The 15,628-nt window shown below is 40.3% G+C and overlaps 1 protein-coding gene across 1 annotated transcript; it reads left to right on the top strand.

Moving 5' to 3' along the window:
• Positions 1,468 to 11,334, top strand: LOC8057759 (TBC1 domain family member 8B). Its single transcript, XM_002458678.2, has 18 exons — positions 1,468 to 1,762; positions 2,234 to 2,303; positions 2,399 to 2,887; positions 2,966 to 3,151; positions 3,229 to 3,342; positions 4,149 to 4,207; positions 4,331 to 4,397; positions 4,508 to 4,559; positions 4,662 to 4,754; positions 5,094 to 5,177; positions 5,259 to 5,671; positions 6,409 to 6,470; positions 7,411 to 7,480; positions 7,704 to 7,784; positions 7,870 to 7,971; positions 8,585 to 8,724; positions 9,403 to 9,520; positions 10,812 to 11,334. The coding sequence occupies exons 1-18, from the start codon at positions 1,719 to 1,721 to the stop codon at positions 11,085 to 11,087; spliced, it is 2,520 nt and encodes an 839-aa protein (XP_002458723.1). The 5' UTR covers positions 1,468 to 1,718; the 3' UTR covers positions 11,088 to 11,334.

Genomic DNA, 15,628 nt, shown 5'->3' with positions numbered 1-15,628 from the left:
GTCACTGAACAGTGAACACTGAGGCCTTGTTTAGTTCCTGAACGAAAACATTTCGTGACACTGTAGCACTTTCGTTTGTTTGTGGTAATTATTGTTCAACTATGGACTAACTAGGCTCAAAAGATTCGTCTCGTCAATTTCGACCAAACTGTGCAATTAGTTTTTATTTTCGTCTATATTTAATACTCCATGCATGCGTCTAAAGATTCGATGTGACAGGAAATTTTGAAAATTTTTTCATTTTTTGGTGGAAGTAAAAAGGCCTGAACCCGCCCATTTCTCCGATGTCTCGACGAAGCACAACCGGCCACGAGGGCGCGCCGACCGCCAGGGGGGCGGGGTCACCCACTCATTTCGTCACTCCAGTCTCCGCATCTCCATGCACCTCGCATCTCCAAGCAACTCGTAATCGTAACCCCAGATCGTTCACACATCAGTAGAAAAGCGAGAGAAAACCCATATAAAAGGAGAAAATAAAAATAAAAATAAAAACGAATATTTAGATCCTCTTTGCTAGAGCGTTTGTAGGCCATCCCAACGCGGGATAACAAATATGTTAGCTTGAACAAAAAGTAGAATACACGAAGACATGGAAGGGCCCTCAATGCAAACTACCACAAGCCTAATCCACCTGCTGCAATACCAGGGCTTGGTGCACTAAGGCCTTGTTTAGTTCACCTCAAAAACCAAAAAGTTTTCAAGATTTTCTGTCACATCGAATCTTTCGACATATGCATGAATCATTAAATATAGATAAAAAAAAAATCTAATTGCACAGTTTAACTGTAAATTACGAGACGAATCTTTTGATCTTAGCTAGTCCATGATTGGACAATATTTGCCATAAACAAACGAAAGTGCTACAGTAGCGAAATCCAAAATATTTTCCCATCTAAACAAGGCCTAACGTCTCTCTTCTTTTTTCAATGTTTTTTTTTACGCTTTGCAGAGCAAGACAGCAAGCCACTGTTCCGCAGCATCACAACACGCATCGATCTGCCTGCTGCCGCCTACTTTTGTCAAAGGATGTTTCCCCTGTAAGACACTCTCATACATTGTGGAGCTATCATTCATCATGATATGGAGGACCAAAGCGAATATGGGCTCCGGGACAGTACTCCATGCCCTTGCGTTGGAGAAGCCCTTAGGGCCTTCGCCTTTGCATAAAAACATTACATACATTAAGAAGTTGTCACAATGGTTGCTTTGTTAACTGCTGTTAGTAGAAAAATAAACACTGAAAAATGTTTCTTGCAATGATAATAGAGAGTTTTGAAATTTTCCAGTAGCACGAGAGCAACTGTGATCTTTTATAATGACGCTTCTGAAAGGGAAAAACTTTTTAAAAAGGGGGTTTCATTTCCTAGTCCCAGCTGGGCCCAGCTCCCAATGCCAAATCCCCGTTAGCCAGCCAAGCGGGCGCGACTCCGCTGTTTCACGCTGCCACGCAGATCAAATCTCAAATCTCACAGCAGCTGACTAGCAGAGCTGAGAGCAGCAGCACAATAATAATCGGGTCGCCCACACCCCTAGTCCTCGCTCCCACACCCGTACGCTTCGCCGCGCGTCGCTTTTGCCACCCATACGCCAGCGCCACCGGCCGACGTCGCGGGATTCGCCGGGGACGCCACGCCACCGGCCGCAGGCGACCAGGCAGACGAGGAGGAGGGTGGTGTTGGTAGGGTGGGGGCGGCGCTGGGTGGCCGACGCCGCGGGAGATGAAGGCCAAGGCCCTCCCCTTCATCGCCTTCGAGCACAAGCGGTTCGTTCCCGCCCCGCCTCGCTCGCATCTGCACGCGCGCGCATCTCGGCGTCGTGCTGGTTGCTCTACGCTGTTTTCGGGGGGTTTCCAACGGAGTTCTGGAGTCGCTGTTCCAAACTTCCGCGCGTGTGTTTCGGAGATATTTTGGGATTTATCTGCTGCGCGGGGATCTCGATCCGGGGCGAGATATTGAGGGGCCGAATTTGGGCAATGCAGAGCAGAGCCTAGATCTCCGCGTTTCTGCTGTGATGAATTGCTATTGGTACCGAAATGATGGAATTGTGGTTTTATCACGCTAACAGGATCCGTGTGATGCGGAACTGCCGAGCTTTTTTGCTTTTTTTTACTGTACTTAGCATAGACGAAAACCCAAATTAGTGGGCGGGATGAGTTTCAGCAAAACTGAATTACTTGTAGTAGCATTACCTGCAACGAGTACATTTCTGACTGGTGCATTGGGTGGTGGTACAGAGACGCCTATGGCTTCGCCGTGCGCCCACAACACCTGCAGCGGTACAGAGAGTATGCAAACATCTACAAGGTGGTAGAGCCGCCCCCCTGGTGATACCTAATTATGTTATGCATCGTGTTGTTTCATCGTGCTGAGTTCCGTATTTGGTGCTGCTGAGTCTGCAGGAGGAGGAAGAGGAAAGGTCCGACAGATGGAAGAATTTTCTGGATCGGCAGGCTGAGGATGGAGAATCATCTGGAGAGGATGCCAAGGTTGCACCATCCAACGAGGATGAAGGAGCTGCTGGCAAGAATGCCAGGACAGAGCCAAGACCACATAAGATCCAAATATGGTCTGAAATCAGGCCCTCTTTGGGCCATATTGAGGAGATGATGAACTCACGTGTGAAGAAGAAGCAATCTTCTGTTAACGAGGGGTATACGAGGGATGAACCTCGCCCTGATAATTCTGAAGAGAGCAAGCCGTCGGAGGATTCTGATGATGAGTTCTATGATGTAGAGAAGGTTGATCCTAGCCAAGAAGTGCCTGCAACTGACATAGCCAATGCTGACTCAGGTACAAATAAAGGTGCAGATCAAGAAGAACATTATCCTTGGAAAGAAGAATTAGAATGCTTAGTCCGTGATGGGCTTCCAATGGCTCTGAGAGGAGAGGTACAACCTGCATTTTTCTAGCATATAATTTATCAACTGTCTATTAAAACATCAAATCCTTTTGATCTGTGGTGGCAGCTATGGCAAGCTTTTATTGGTATTGGAGCTCGTCGGGTTAAAGGGTACTATGAGGGCCTCCTTGCAGCGGATGGTGAAAGAGAAGACAACAAATGTTCTGATTCTCCAACTACAGAATGTGCTGATGGCAAACCGAAAGCATCTCAACCATTTTCTTCTGAAAAATGGAAAGGGCAAATAGAGAAGGTATATAAAGTTTTATATTTTTTTAACCAGGTTCTATATTCATTTGTTGATGTCATCTCTTACTTCGGAACTTTTAGGATTTGCCTAGAACATTTCCAGGACACCCTGCCCTTGATGAGGATGGCAGAAATGCCTTAAGACGCTTGCTCACAGCTTATGCTCGACATAATCCATCAGTTGGTTACTGCCAAGTATATCTCTACCTTAATTTTTATTACTATTACTTTTCATGTCAATGAATGTCATTAGCTTGTTATGAACCCCTTACAAGTTTTCAGATGTGATTCTATTTGAATATATCCTTCAACACATTAACAGTGCTTAACAACGGAAATAACCATTGGGAATTTGGCAGCCTGCACTGTTGCCAATTTGCCATAAGTTGAACGCCAGCCATAAACAACAAGATCGTTAGAGGCCATATTTTTGAAGGAAAAAAAAACTTTCAAAAAAAGGACCAAAAGTAAAAGATGTACACTAAATTCATACAGAACTAAACTGTGTGCATATGTGGCTGTTCTTTTACTGGACGATACATATGATAATTCCTTTTCTTTGAAAGGAGCAGGTTCCGTCGATGTAGATTTTGTGTTCATGAATTGTATCTTTCTGTTTGCTGCATATGCTGTGAATGCATAGTAAAACGCACCTCAACAGTTTTGCACTTCTCATTTAGAAATGTCAGGTTATGAATATTTTAAAACTTGACCTGTGGGGGGTAAGACGCCCCCTGGGCATTCTGCTTACATGCCGTTCTTATCAAAGTAATTGTTCCTTTTATTTTTTTATGCTGCTTTATGTCTTCCGATGATAGTCAAAATGTTATGCAATGGTGTAACATATAGGTTAAATATGTTTTTGAAGTTCTAGTCTGCAACAATGAAATGTAACTTGTAAAAAGAATCTCCCTTTGCATGGAGTATTATAGTTGTCAAGCATTCACACTCATGTGCTCACTGACTACTCATAGCTAAGACTAATCATAAAAATATTGCAGGCAATGAACTTCTTTGCTGGTTTGCTACTTCTATTGATGACAGAGGAGAATGCATTTTGGTAGGTTATGCAGTGGAATTTTGTGGAATATTTGTGGTATTTTATGTTATTTCCGCTGAAATGTTGATTTCACAATTGTACCGCTGGACTAAACATCTTTTGGTATGTTTCTATTGTGTCCAGGGCATTGACAGGCATTATGGATGACTATTTTGATGGTTACTTCTCTGAAGAAATGATCGAATCTCAGGTATTATGAAGTATCATTTTCTGTATGTTAATGTTTGCCTGCTATTCGATTCTTTGATCTTTAATCTGTTCTGTTTCTTATTAAATCATCTGTATTTGGTTTCCCCATAGGTGGATCAGCTTGTTTTAGAGGAGTTAGTCCGAGAGAGATTCCCAAAGTTAGGTGTGTAACTTATTCCATAGATATTCCATTATTTGTACCACATGACTGTCAGACATATTAACAGCACAAGATTGACAAGAACATTCATATATTTTTTTCCAGTAAATCATCTTGATTACCTTGGTGTACAAGTTGCGTGGGTCACTGGTCCATGGTTCCTATCTATTTTTATGAACATGCTTCCCTGGGAAAGTGGTAAGCCTTATTTTGTGTTAGTTGGAACATTTACCTTTTCCTTTTCAAAATTATGTTTCTCTGCTTTTGCAATATAAGATAGGTCTATTGAGAACTGCATTACAAACAGTAGGGCCTTTAAGGGACCGTGATTTCTATTGCAATACTGTAAAGTGACACTTTCTACCCTGGGTAGTTGTAGTGTAAGGTCTGTTGTCATAAAATATTTCTTATAGTTGATGCTCCCTTGGTCTTTGTGCGAGTAAGCTTGGACTAATATTCTGTTTCTTGAGTAGATTATAAGCTATTATCTTCTCTAGAAACATTCTTAGCATTTTACTGCTATTTTAAACATTTCAGTGCTTCGTGTGTGGGATGTTCTTCTCTTTGAGGGAAACCGTGTGATGCTGTTCCGGACAGCCCTTGCACTGATGGAGTTGTATGGTACTGGGGTCCCTCCTTTTCTTGCCAAGTATATCGGAAGTTACATTCTGGATAGAGGTTTCTGACCACTATTAATTGCAGGTCCTGCACTTGTGACAACAAAAGATGCTGGGGATGCAGTAACCCTTTTGCAGTCTTTAGCTGGTTCCACTTTTGACAGTAGCCAGCTTGTTTTAACAGCTTGCATGGGATATCAAGCTGTAGGTGAAGCAAGACTGCAAGAATTGAGGAATAAACACCGACCATCTGTTATCTCTTCAATGGAACAGAGAGCAAAAGGTCTTCGTGTCTGGAGGGACACCAACAGTCTTGCATCTAAGCTATATAATTTCAAGCGTGACACTGAACCATTGGTGTCGTTATCAGAAGAACAGTCAAATGATTTAAAAGATGGTGATAAGAACCAAGAAGCCAATTCTAATAATGTGGATGATATGTATCATGGCCTCACTGTCAACTCTGAGATTGACTCTCTGCCTGATCCTAAAGACCAGGTATCCTTCTCAATATGCTAAATTTTCTTTCATCTCCAAATCATAAGGTTTCACATTAAACTTAAGGGACAAACTGAATAACATAAAGAAATATAATTAACTGATACATAAACATTTCCATTAGTGAGGTTGTTTGATGTTCAGTGTATTTATGTGAAATTGATAGTCTCATGCAAAGTTAGCATTTGAAGAAAGTGTTTGCACCCATCCTTTTTAGTTTTTGCTTCATATGTTATATGAAAGATAAAATGGTTGGTCAGAAAAGCAAGAGAAGTTATATCTGGTTCTTATTGGAGCAAATTGCTTATTTATGAAGCAAATGACTTGGTTTTTTCTTGAAAGAAAATTAGTTAAGGTCCAATAGTTTACGATGTATTCCACAAGGATTATTGCTTGAAATCTTTTAGCTTAACCTGCATTTTGCCACTTTCTCACTATGATGATTTATTCAAATGCATCTGGCATTACCACTATTCACTAAGTGACAGAACTCCTGGCCCAATAAATCATGCAGGTGCTAGCATGTCCCTCAGGAACTGTAGTTACAGGTTTTGTATCTTGTTGGCGTCTTGTAGCAATTTCTGCATCCTGCATATCCTCCAGCATTGTGAACAAATCTGAATACCGGCCTTCGGTTCCTATGTTTTATCCTTGAGTTTCTGTACTTATATTCATACTTAAAATAGTTACTTTTGCTCTAGTAATCTAGGGATTTATATTTGGATGTATTAACTCAGGTAGTCTGGCTGAAGGGTGAGCTGTGCCAACTGCTAGAGGAGAGAAGATCAGCTGTTCTGAGGTTGGTTTCAAATATCCAAGACTCTGACCCTTAGGTTGATTGAGTTATTTCCTGTCAACATAATATGAACAAACATGTACATGCACCAATGTAAGTAGTCATTAATCAATTCTTGAAGTTAGGCCAATCAGGTTACAGTTCCTGTCATGTTTACCACTTGCTGAATCCACCTTGTTGTTTGTGGCTGAAACTTGTTTTTCTTCCCACCTTCATCACAATGCCCTACCAACAGAGTTCGTGTAGATGTACTGAAAACAGTTGTCTTTATGCGTCAAAAGTTAGTTAAGGTTGATGGATTTCAGTCCAAATTAGTTGAGCTTACATGTTTATCATATGGACAGTGACTTTATTCACTGATGTCATCAAATCACCAAAATTATATGTATGACTTTAGTCGTGTGGGTTGTGACTTCTGAAGTGGTAAGCCAGTGATCCTTGCATATTGTTTACTTGCAACCTTGGGTACCCATGGTTTATATCTGGGCCATTTTTTCAAAGATTAACAGGAGAGGATGAAGAAGATGATACATACTTTTTTTTTCAAACACGCAGCATAGCTGTACATCATTATCTTAAGAAGTAAATGGAGTCTAGTAGACGATTTATACAACCTGTAGTGGGGCAAAAAAACCATGACTTGCCAAGTAAACACTAAAAACACGACCACTGAAAGATGAGAGATATGTTCCTTACAACTCATCTTCAACTTTCTTCCAGGAAAGCCTTTCACCAAACGATGGTGTTAAGAGTGTACAAGATGCATTTTCTTTTCGTATTTAGGAGTGGACAATGTGATCCTTTCAATTCTAGTAGAAGGGGCTAAGCCCCATTTAGTGTGTCTACATTAGAAGAGTCAATCCTTTTGTTAAGTATTCACTATGATTATTAAGCATTGGTGCTTAACTCTTCATATTGCTTTTTTCCTGTCATCTGTATCCAGGGCTGATGAATTAGAGACAGCACTTATGGAGATGGTTAAGCAAGATAACAGAAGAGAATTAAGTGCAAAGGTAAATGCAAATATTATTCTTTAGAATGTTTGTCTCTTATGATGTTGATTTTGCATGTTGAACCCAAAATTTGCAATATAGTATCATCTCTTTTTGAAGTCAATTTAACAGTTAGATTATGCTTTCAGTTTAATAATTATTGTTAGCTAAGTAGTTAACCTTACTAGATGGAAATTTCTTGTTTCCTTGGAATATGATTGTTTCTACATTTGCTATCTCCTAGGTTGAGCAATTGGAACAAGAGTTATCCGAGCTAAGGCAAGCTCTATCAGACAAGCAGGAACAGGAACAAGCAATGCTTCAGGTACAGTTCTTGCACATGTGATGCTCTAAATGAACCTTGTTACCACTATATCATCTTTAGTCACCCAAAACTAGGTCAACTGCAGGTTCTGATGCGTGTAGAGCAAGAGCAGAAAGTCACAGAGGATGCCCGTATCTGTGCGGAGCAAGATGCTGCTGCTCAAAAATATGCTGCACATATACTCCAGGTTAATTCAGTTTGATCTAATCCATGCCGTTGTGTTTGTGTGCTATGTCTTGATCTGAGTTTGGCTGTCAACAACTAATTCTTTTTATCTTCCTGCTCTTTAAAAATTGTTTCTATGGCATATATTGATATTTAAATGGAACTACGTGTTGTAATGCATATGCACCTGTATCTAGGTTGCTTCAAAAACGTACAACAGTCTTTGCAATAGATAGTGGATACATTTATATTGTACACAGCTATATGTTGCGATGCACTAGCACGCAGTGCGCAGTGCCTTTTTTGGCCACAACTAAACCCTGCCACTGTTTGCAATATGTCTGGGTTGTTTAAATAAATTGTATTATTATTATTATTATTTTAAAAATGAGATACCTCTGCTTATATTGAAATGAGATACCACTGCTTAATAAGTTATATTATTTATTAAGCCTTTGTGGCTGCATGTAGAGTGCTTGGAGAAGATGGTTGAGCTCTCTCCCATTTTATTATACTGGAGCTCTCTGGCTTTATTGTTAGTATTTTGGCATGAATATGTCACATCATTTAATTAAGCAAGTAAATGTTTTCTTGTTCAGTTTTATGATTAGCTGCTTGTATACTTATCTATTCAGGAGAAGTACGAGGAAGCTATGGCTTCACTTACGCAAATGGAGAACAGAGCAGTTATGGCAGAAACTATGTTAGAGGCAACCATTCAGTACCAATCTAGTCAGCAGAAAGCACAGCTGCCATCACCCTCTCCTTCTCCAAGGTACTATTGCTCTGGTCTTGTTTAATGCAATTATTACCAGATCGGTACTAACACTGACAAAGCAATAGCACTGAACGATCAATTTATTTAACTACTTCATTCTATTTTTTTTCTTGTCCGGTTATCTGCTATTGCCCTCAGTTAGGAACCCCCCCTGGTCTCTTTCCCTATTTTCAAACGGATATAGATGTGATTTGATAAGTAGCCTGTTATGTCGCCGATAAGGCGGCAGTGAAGGTAGAGCTGGAGGTGATCCTCAACTATGCAGATCCTAGTCTCAGTTAGGAGGAGAGCAAGGTTTTATGGTTTTACCCCTCGGCTCCCTATTTTGATTGAAGGGAAGAAGAGATAGGCTAATTCATTCTTGATTCCCAATTGTTGGAGCCGAAGGCTATACATAGGCCTGTGGCCAGGTTTCAATCAGTCCCTATATCTCTTTCTCAATCTTTCTATCTTATTGCCTTAATTCTCTCTCAATTTCATCACCTTCTTAGCTAAGCTCTAGCCTTGCTTATTTGGTTTGATCATCAGCCACTGGTAGCTGCCTGCTTGCTGGCATGTTTGCCGCACCTTTCTAATGAGTTGCCCCACATGACATAGTCTTTCCATTAGACACTCAACTCATTTGCTGTTCCAAATGCTAACTAGATATTGTTTCCTATTTTTTTTCCCTTACAGGACCTCAACTCGAGATGCATCACCAGGCCAAGGGAACCAAGATTCATCACAGGAGTTCCAGCCTAGAAGGATAAGTTTGCTTGCCCCATTTTCCCTTGGATGGCGAGACAAGAACAAGGTACATTCTTTTGGCAATTGGATTAGGAATTTAGGATTGATTCAATATTATAGAATGCAGTAACACAGCTATAACAGTAACTTCTTTACCTGAACTCCTAAGTGACGAATGTCACAATGTGGTTCCTCTGATGGTTTTTTTTTCTCTTTGAAAAATATGGCAGGAGCTCTGTCTTGTATTAGTTAGAAGAAAATAAGGAGTTGCAACTTAAAAAAAAAAGAACAGTAACCTTGCTAACAAAAACAAGAATAATGACACCAGAAAAGGAACTAGTAGGGGATTAATAAAGCTAAACACAATACACCATAACCAACCAAACAGCAACATCAACTAATGTGGGAGTACAAAAAGCTTGCCACCTGTTCCCAGCACACTCCTTAATATGGTCGAATACCTTATTGGCTGATCCATGATAAGTCATTTTCACCTAGGGAAATTTTGATCATGCACATGTAGGTGCTGAAAGTGTGTTTAGGAATGCTAGATTAGCTTCTGTCTTAAACTTCATCTGAGGGAATAGTGTGATAAGATAATAAAAATTTTGTGCACAGCTATTCTCAAACCTTCCAGTAGAGTGCAAAAGGAGCAAAACATTCCAATTATTTCTTTTAAATTTAAGCATCAGTTTTACGTGATGGATGCATGTGCATGGACACGTGTCATGAATCCACATTCCACAGTGGGTGCCCATGGTTGATCCATGGGACCGTTCCCATTGATTTTTTTTGTTCCCATTTCACTGACTCAGTTTTCTAGAGTTTGTGAGGAAAATATTCTGGTACCTGAAAAATCCTGAGAGATGTTTCTTTTTGTCATTGTTCAGATGATGAAGGTAATCTCCGGCCTCTGTATCAGCCAAAGATGCACACAGCCATTTTTATTTTAAAATTTTTGAACTTGCCATGACTTATCTTGTTGTGATGCGCCTTTTGCATCATTTGGAATGGCTGTTCAAAATATTGAACTTGCCATGACTTATCTTGCTGCTTGCAATCCATACTTGGCGAAATTTGATCCTCTATACGACCTAACTTGAATTAAGAAAAAGTTCAGACTACTATTATACTCAAGTTATTCCAACTGATCTAGCAGTCGGGGAGGGGCTCACATTTGTCATTCTGGAAAAGTGCCTTCTTTGTATAATGCTTCTCTAGATAAATTATGCAGTTTCTTGGAGTGTTCTTTTATATGTTTGGATTTAGGTCTTGTCTCTTCTGCTTTGCCTTTCCTTAAAAAAGAGCGGTTCTGCTTTGCCTGATCTTATGATTTCTGTGCCCTGCCTTTTGCATAGGGCAAGCAGAACGGCACTGATGAGTCAACAAACGGTAAGCTCAATAATAACACCGATCAAGGGGTTGAAACACCCAAAAAGGACGATGAAAAGAAAGGTGATTCACCAAAAGAGGACTCACCAAAAGAGGGTGAACAGATGATCCAAACACCCCAAAGAGACAGCGAGCCCAGATTAGAGACGCCCAAGATGGATAGTGAGCCACCAAGTGTCGAAACGACGACAAGCAATATGAATGGGCAGGAAGACCAGTTGGAGGAAATAAAATTGGATTGACATCCTGTGGCTGGTCTTCACCAATGTTGCTGAGTCACAACATAAGGTGCCATTAAATTATGTATTGGTGTATTCATTTTCCCCTCCTTTGTACCTCTTTTCTTTTAGGTTTATAGATTCTTTGAACCATAACCTGAGGGGAGAGAATGAATAAGTTATGTTTGCCTGTTATAGCTTTGTTGATCGCCTGTAAGTTATCAGTACACATGGAAAAGACTTACCAAATAGAAGATTATCACAAAAGCAATTTTTGAAACAGATTGGCGACTTTGTGGTTGCTTGTGTCGCTAATTATTTTGTTGGCCACTCCGCCACTGCATCCGACTTGATGCAGTATACAACAACCCGGGCTCTGCCTCTCTCTTTGTTCTATTCTCTATCATTATTCATTTCCATCTCTTTGTCCCGTGCATCTTGTTGCTACTTTACTTTAGCGCGCTTCTTTTTGAACTTTGAAAGCACAAGGGCACTCGGAACTCCTTTTCTTCACAGTTCCACTGTCAGACATCAACACAGCATCTTTGTGTCGTAGTGATGCCGCATCTGCAGCATGTGCCATTCGTGCGCCGTGATTGCTTTCAGACATGAGTGGTGTCACGTCTTGCTAGGCTGCTAGCACTATCGTGTCCGGTCTTTATACCAACAACCCGCCAGTTCTACGGTCCACCTGAAAGCCCCGTCTCACTCACACGGGGGAACCACTCACTAGTGGGCTAGTGGCTAGTCCAAGCGAGGTGCCTGAACTTTCTTCCAGTTCCCATTGCCACTGGTGTCTTTTTTTCCTCCCCTTTTCCAAATTCCCAGCCGAAATTACAACTGTGGTTTTTACAAACAACGGTATGATTTTATCAGGGCGACATAGGTTGATGTGTTTTTTTTTATTTCTTCCATTCCAAACAGAGACCATCGGGCAAATCTCTCTCTCTCTCTCTCTCTCTCTCTACTAGAATTCCCCGATTAGTCGATCAACAAGCACTCTATTTTCCCCCATAAGGCCAGCACTCCAAAATTCCACACCAATCTGGCCATCTCAGTCGGTGAAGCTAGATTGTCTTTTGGTTTCATGCTGCATGGCTATGATGCTACCTCCCGCCGCGTACGGCTTACGGAGTACAGAAGAGGGACGTGGCCACGGTCCATGAACCGACACCGGTGCAGAAAAAACAAGGCCCACCGGCCGGCCACCGGACCACAGTGATCGCGGAGCCCCGCCCACCGCCCACGCGGCCCCAGCTGTGGCTCCTGGTGCTGGTAGGCTTGTATCGCTGGGACGGCCACGCGATGCGCACAGAAACCTTAAAGCTCCCAAAAAAGGGGGCCATGCCCTGACGCCCACACGGCATGCGCACTGCAGCACCAGCAACCGGGGTGCCCCAATCCTCCAACCACTCCTGACATAGAACGCGCCTATTTTCGCCATGTGATCCACGCTCTCCCGACCAAACTGCTCCGTGCTCGTGCTCCCCCGGACCCGGACCCGGACCCTCCCTGCAGGGTGCAGCCTGCAGCATCCAGCAAGTCTGACAAAAAAGGGTGCCCGCCTGCGCAACGCGGTCTGTGTGGACAGATCTGGCAGTGGTCTCATGTGTTGCTGCTACGCTGATTTGCTTCCATCATGCATGTTTAGGCCTAGTGCACTCAAAAACTAAATACTTTTCAAAATTCTCTATCACATCAAATCTTGCGGCATATACATGCAGTATTAGATATAGACAAAAATAAAAACTATTTGCACAGTTTGACTGTAAATCACGAGATGAATCTTTTGAGCCTAGTTAGTCCATGATTGGACAATGTTTGTCAAATAAAAACGAAAATGCTACAGTACTGAAATCCAAAAAAATTTCGGAAGTAAACAAGACCTTAGTTTTAAATTTTTTTATCATATTGAATTTTTAGACATATATATAGAACATTAAATATAAATAAAAAATAATTAATTATACAGTTTACTTGTAATTTGTGAAACGATTCTTTTTAACCTAATTAGTGTATAGTTGGATAAGAATTACCAAACACAAACGAAAGTGCTATAGTAACCAAACCAAATTTTTTTGTGAACTATGATTTCTCTTAGTGTTATGAAAAGAAAGAATTTTATATTCCAAGCATTTTATCTGATTTAGTGTTTGTTTAATTGGATTGCTACTGCTATTGATTAGTACATATTTGTTTATTTTATTTGCTTTTTTTGAAGTCTTGCATCCTACTCAAAACACATAGACAATTATGTTCATTTGGTTTGATAATTGAGAACACAAAGACAATTATGCTCATTTGGTTCAATAATTTTAAGAATTAAAGCATATCTCTACCTCACATGACAAGTATGAATAAACCTAGTGTGGTTATTCTTACTATTGATCATGCCCTATGTCCAGGACCAAAAGAACATTTCTATAGTGGAACAACAAAGTTATGTTGACACCACAAAACAAAACACTTATGTACACCAAGTCATTTTAAGTCATATGCGCACTTATATGTCATCTCATGAAAATAAAATTATTGTGCATAATTATGAAAAATAAACAACATTAGCGTATATTCCTGATCATATTCAGTTGCATTTCTTCAGACTGGGCAGAAACTTGTAAATTCGTATCAGAATCATTTCGTTCATCAGAAGCATCAAAGGTGATATTCTCCTAATTCCATATGGTCTGTTCACCCAGAATTGGTTGATATTCTTCTACATCAGCATGCACTATAGTGCATTAGCACAATTGTATATATATCAAATTTCATTCATGTACTCATATCACTTGCAGAGATAAAGTCATGAGAGATCTTAGTTGAACTGATTCCTTCTTGTTGCCCTCCAACAAGTTGGGCTTGGTGCGCTTATAGATTTGGAAGGGTTCTTCCTCATTTGGTGGCTCCGCATTCAAGTCTAGTTAGGCCTCATGGTTTTAGAAGGGTACTTCACCTGGTGGCTCATCATCCATGTCAGCTAATGTCTTTCCTTTGATCTAGTGGTTCTACATTTAGATAAAAAGCCATAGCTTAGCAGCTTGGGAACGGGGACATGATCCACGTTTCTGTTCCCATGTTTCACGTTCTAGGAATGTCTACGTTTCATAAACATAATGGTTTTTGTTCCCACATTATAAAATGATATCCCAAATTCTGTTCCAGTTCTTGTTTCGGAATCAGGGACTGAAACATGAACGCTATGAGCCATAGGTGCTCTACATCGTGAGGAGGAAACAAAAGGAGTGTTTTGGTGTCTACCATGCTTTTGTAGGCTGCCAAACTGGTGGCAATAGAAAGTTTGTAATGTGTGGTCACGTTTTTAATTTTATTACCATTTGCTTCCAAATTTAAATGTGTATTTATTATGTGGCTATTATTGGACCGCACGAGTTGGTCAACACGCTGTTTGAGGCATTATATAATATAAAATATATTGTATTTATGGATAATCCTTTCGACATAATGATTGCCTCCTTTGGAACTCTTGGAACAACATGTTAGGAAAGAGTATAGTAGGAGCACGTATGTAATTTTGTCTTCACTAACCTGACATCAAACTTGAGAATACTAGTAACAGGCTAACATCACAAATGTAGTTGGAGATAGAGATGCTCATTATTTCATGGATGCTTGAGAGCTCATTCTATAGAAAATAAATATAGCTTCAGACTTTTATAATGGCTGCCTAATGATGAAGTTTTGGAAAAGGTATTGGTATATAGTTACCTAGACTATGAAGTAATATGATGTTGCGTGCTCACTTGCCGCAGAGAGAGAACTACATGGTTCAAAACAAGTCTTACAATACATCTCTCCTAAAAAGAATGCAACTCTAATTTAAGATTGAGTTAAACTTTCTAATCAAAATAGCAAGTTGGCCCATGTAAATAGAACGTAGCTAGTTTCATTATTGTAGTATTTGGATTTTTTAAATGAATATCCTTTTTGCAAATAGTTTTGCTTATTTATTCGATCGATGCACTTTTACTCTATCTTTTGTCATGAACTCTAGCTCTGACTTAGAGCTATTGTCATCCCTTGTGCCTTCCTATTATCATCTTGTGACCGCGTAATTTCAGTTGAGGCTAATTCAAGGAGCCTTCAGTCTCATCTTTGGTGACCTATATTGGCAAGAAAAACCATTTTCAAGCCTTTATCTAGCTCTTGGGCTCTATTATATATTTAAATTCGAGATGATCTTGCATCTTCTATTATGGTTATGGACTATAGTTTCACTTTTCCCCCATAGTATCATTTGTCTCTTGCTTTTCATATCTTGGAGTCGTTCGCTAGTCTAACAACAACATGTGGTGCCACATAATCATGAGTCAGCTTAATAGACAATTTTTGTAGTGAGTTGTCCTTTTAGTTCTCTCGTAGTAACTCATAGTTTCTTAACAAAATGCAATGCTCGAGAAAAAGAGTTTACAGATAATTCACTGCTCGGAAGAAAAAGGCAAAATGAGGTGATGCCATGATGGGATTGGATGTAGTATGATAATAATTTTTGTGCCGCCATTGATTATTAAAGCCCACCATTTATGTGTCACTTAGACTGACAAGAA

Source organism: Sorghum bicolor, chromosome 3, assembly GCF_000003195.3.
Source record: "Sorghum bicolor cultivar BTx623 chromosome 3, Sorghum_bicolor_NCBIv3, whole genome shotgun sequence".
Classification (NCBI taxonomy): Eukaryota; Viridiplantae; Streptophyta; class Magnoliopsida; order Poales; family Poaceae; genus Sorghum; species Sorghum bicolor.
The sequence above is the reverse complement of the archived record's forward strand: the minus strand, read 5'-3'. Positions and strand labels throughout refer to the sequence as shown.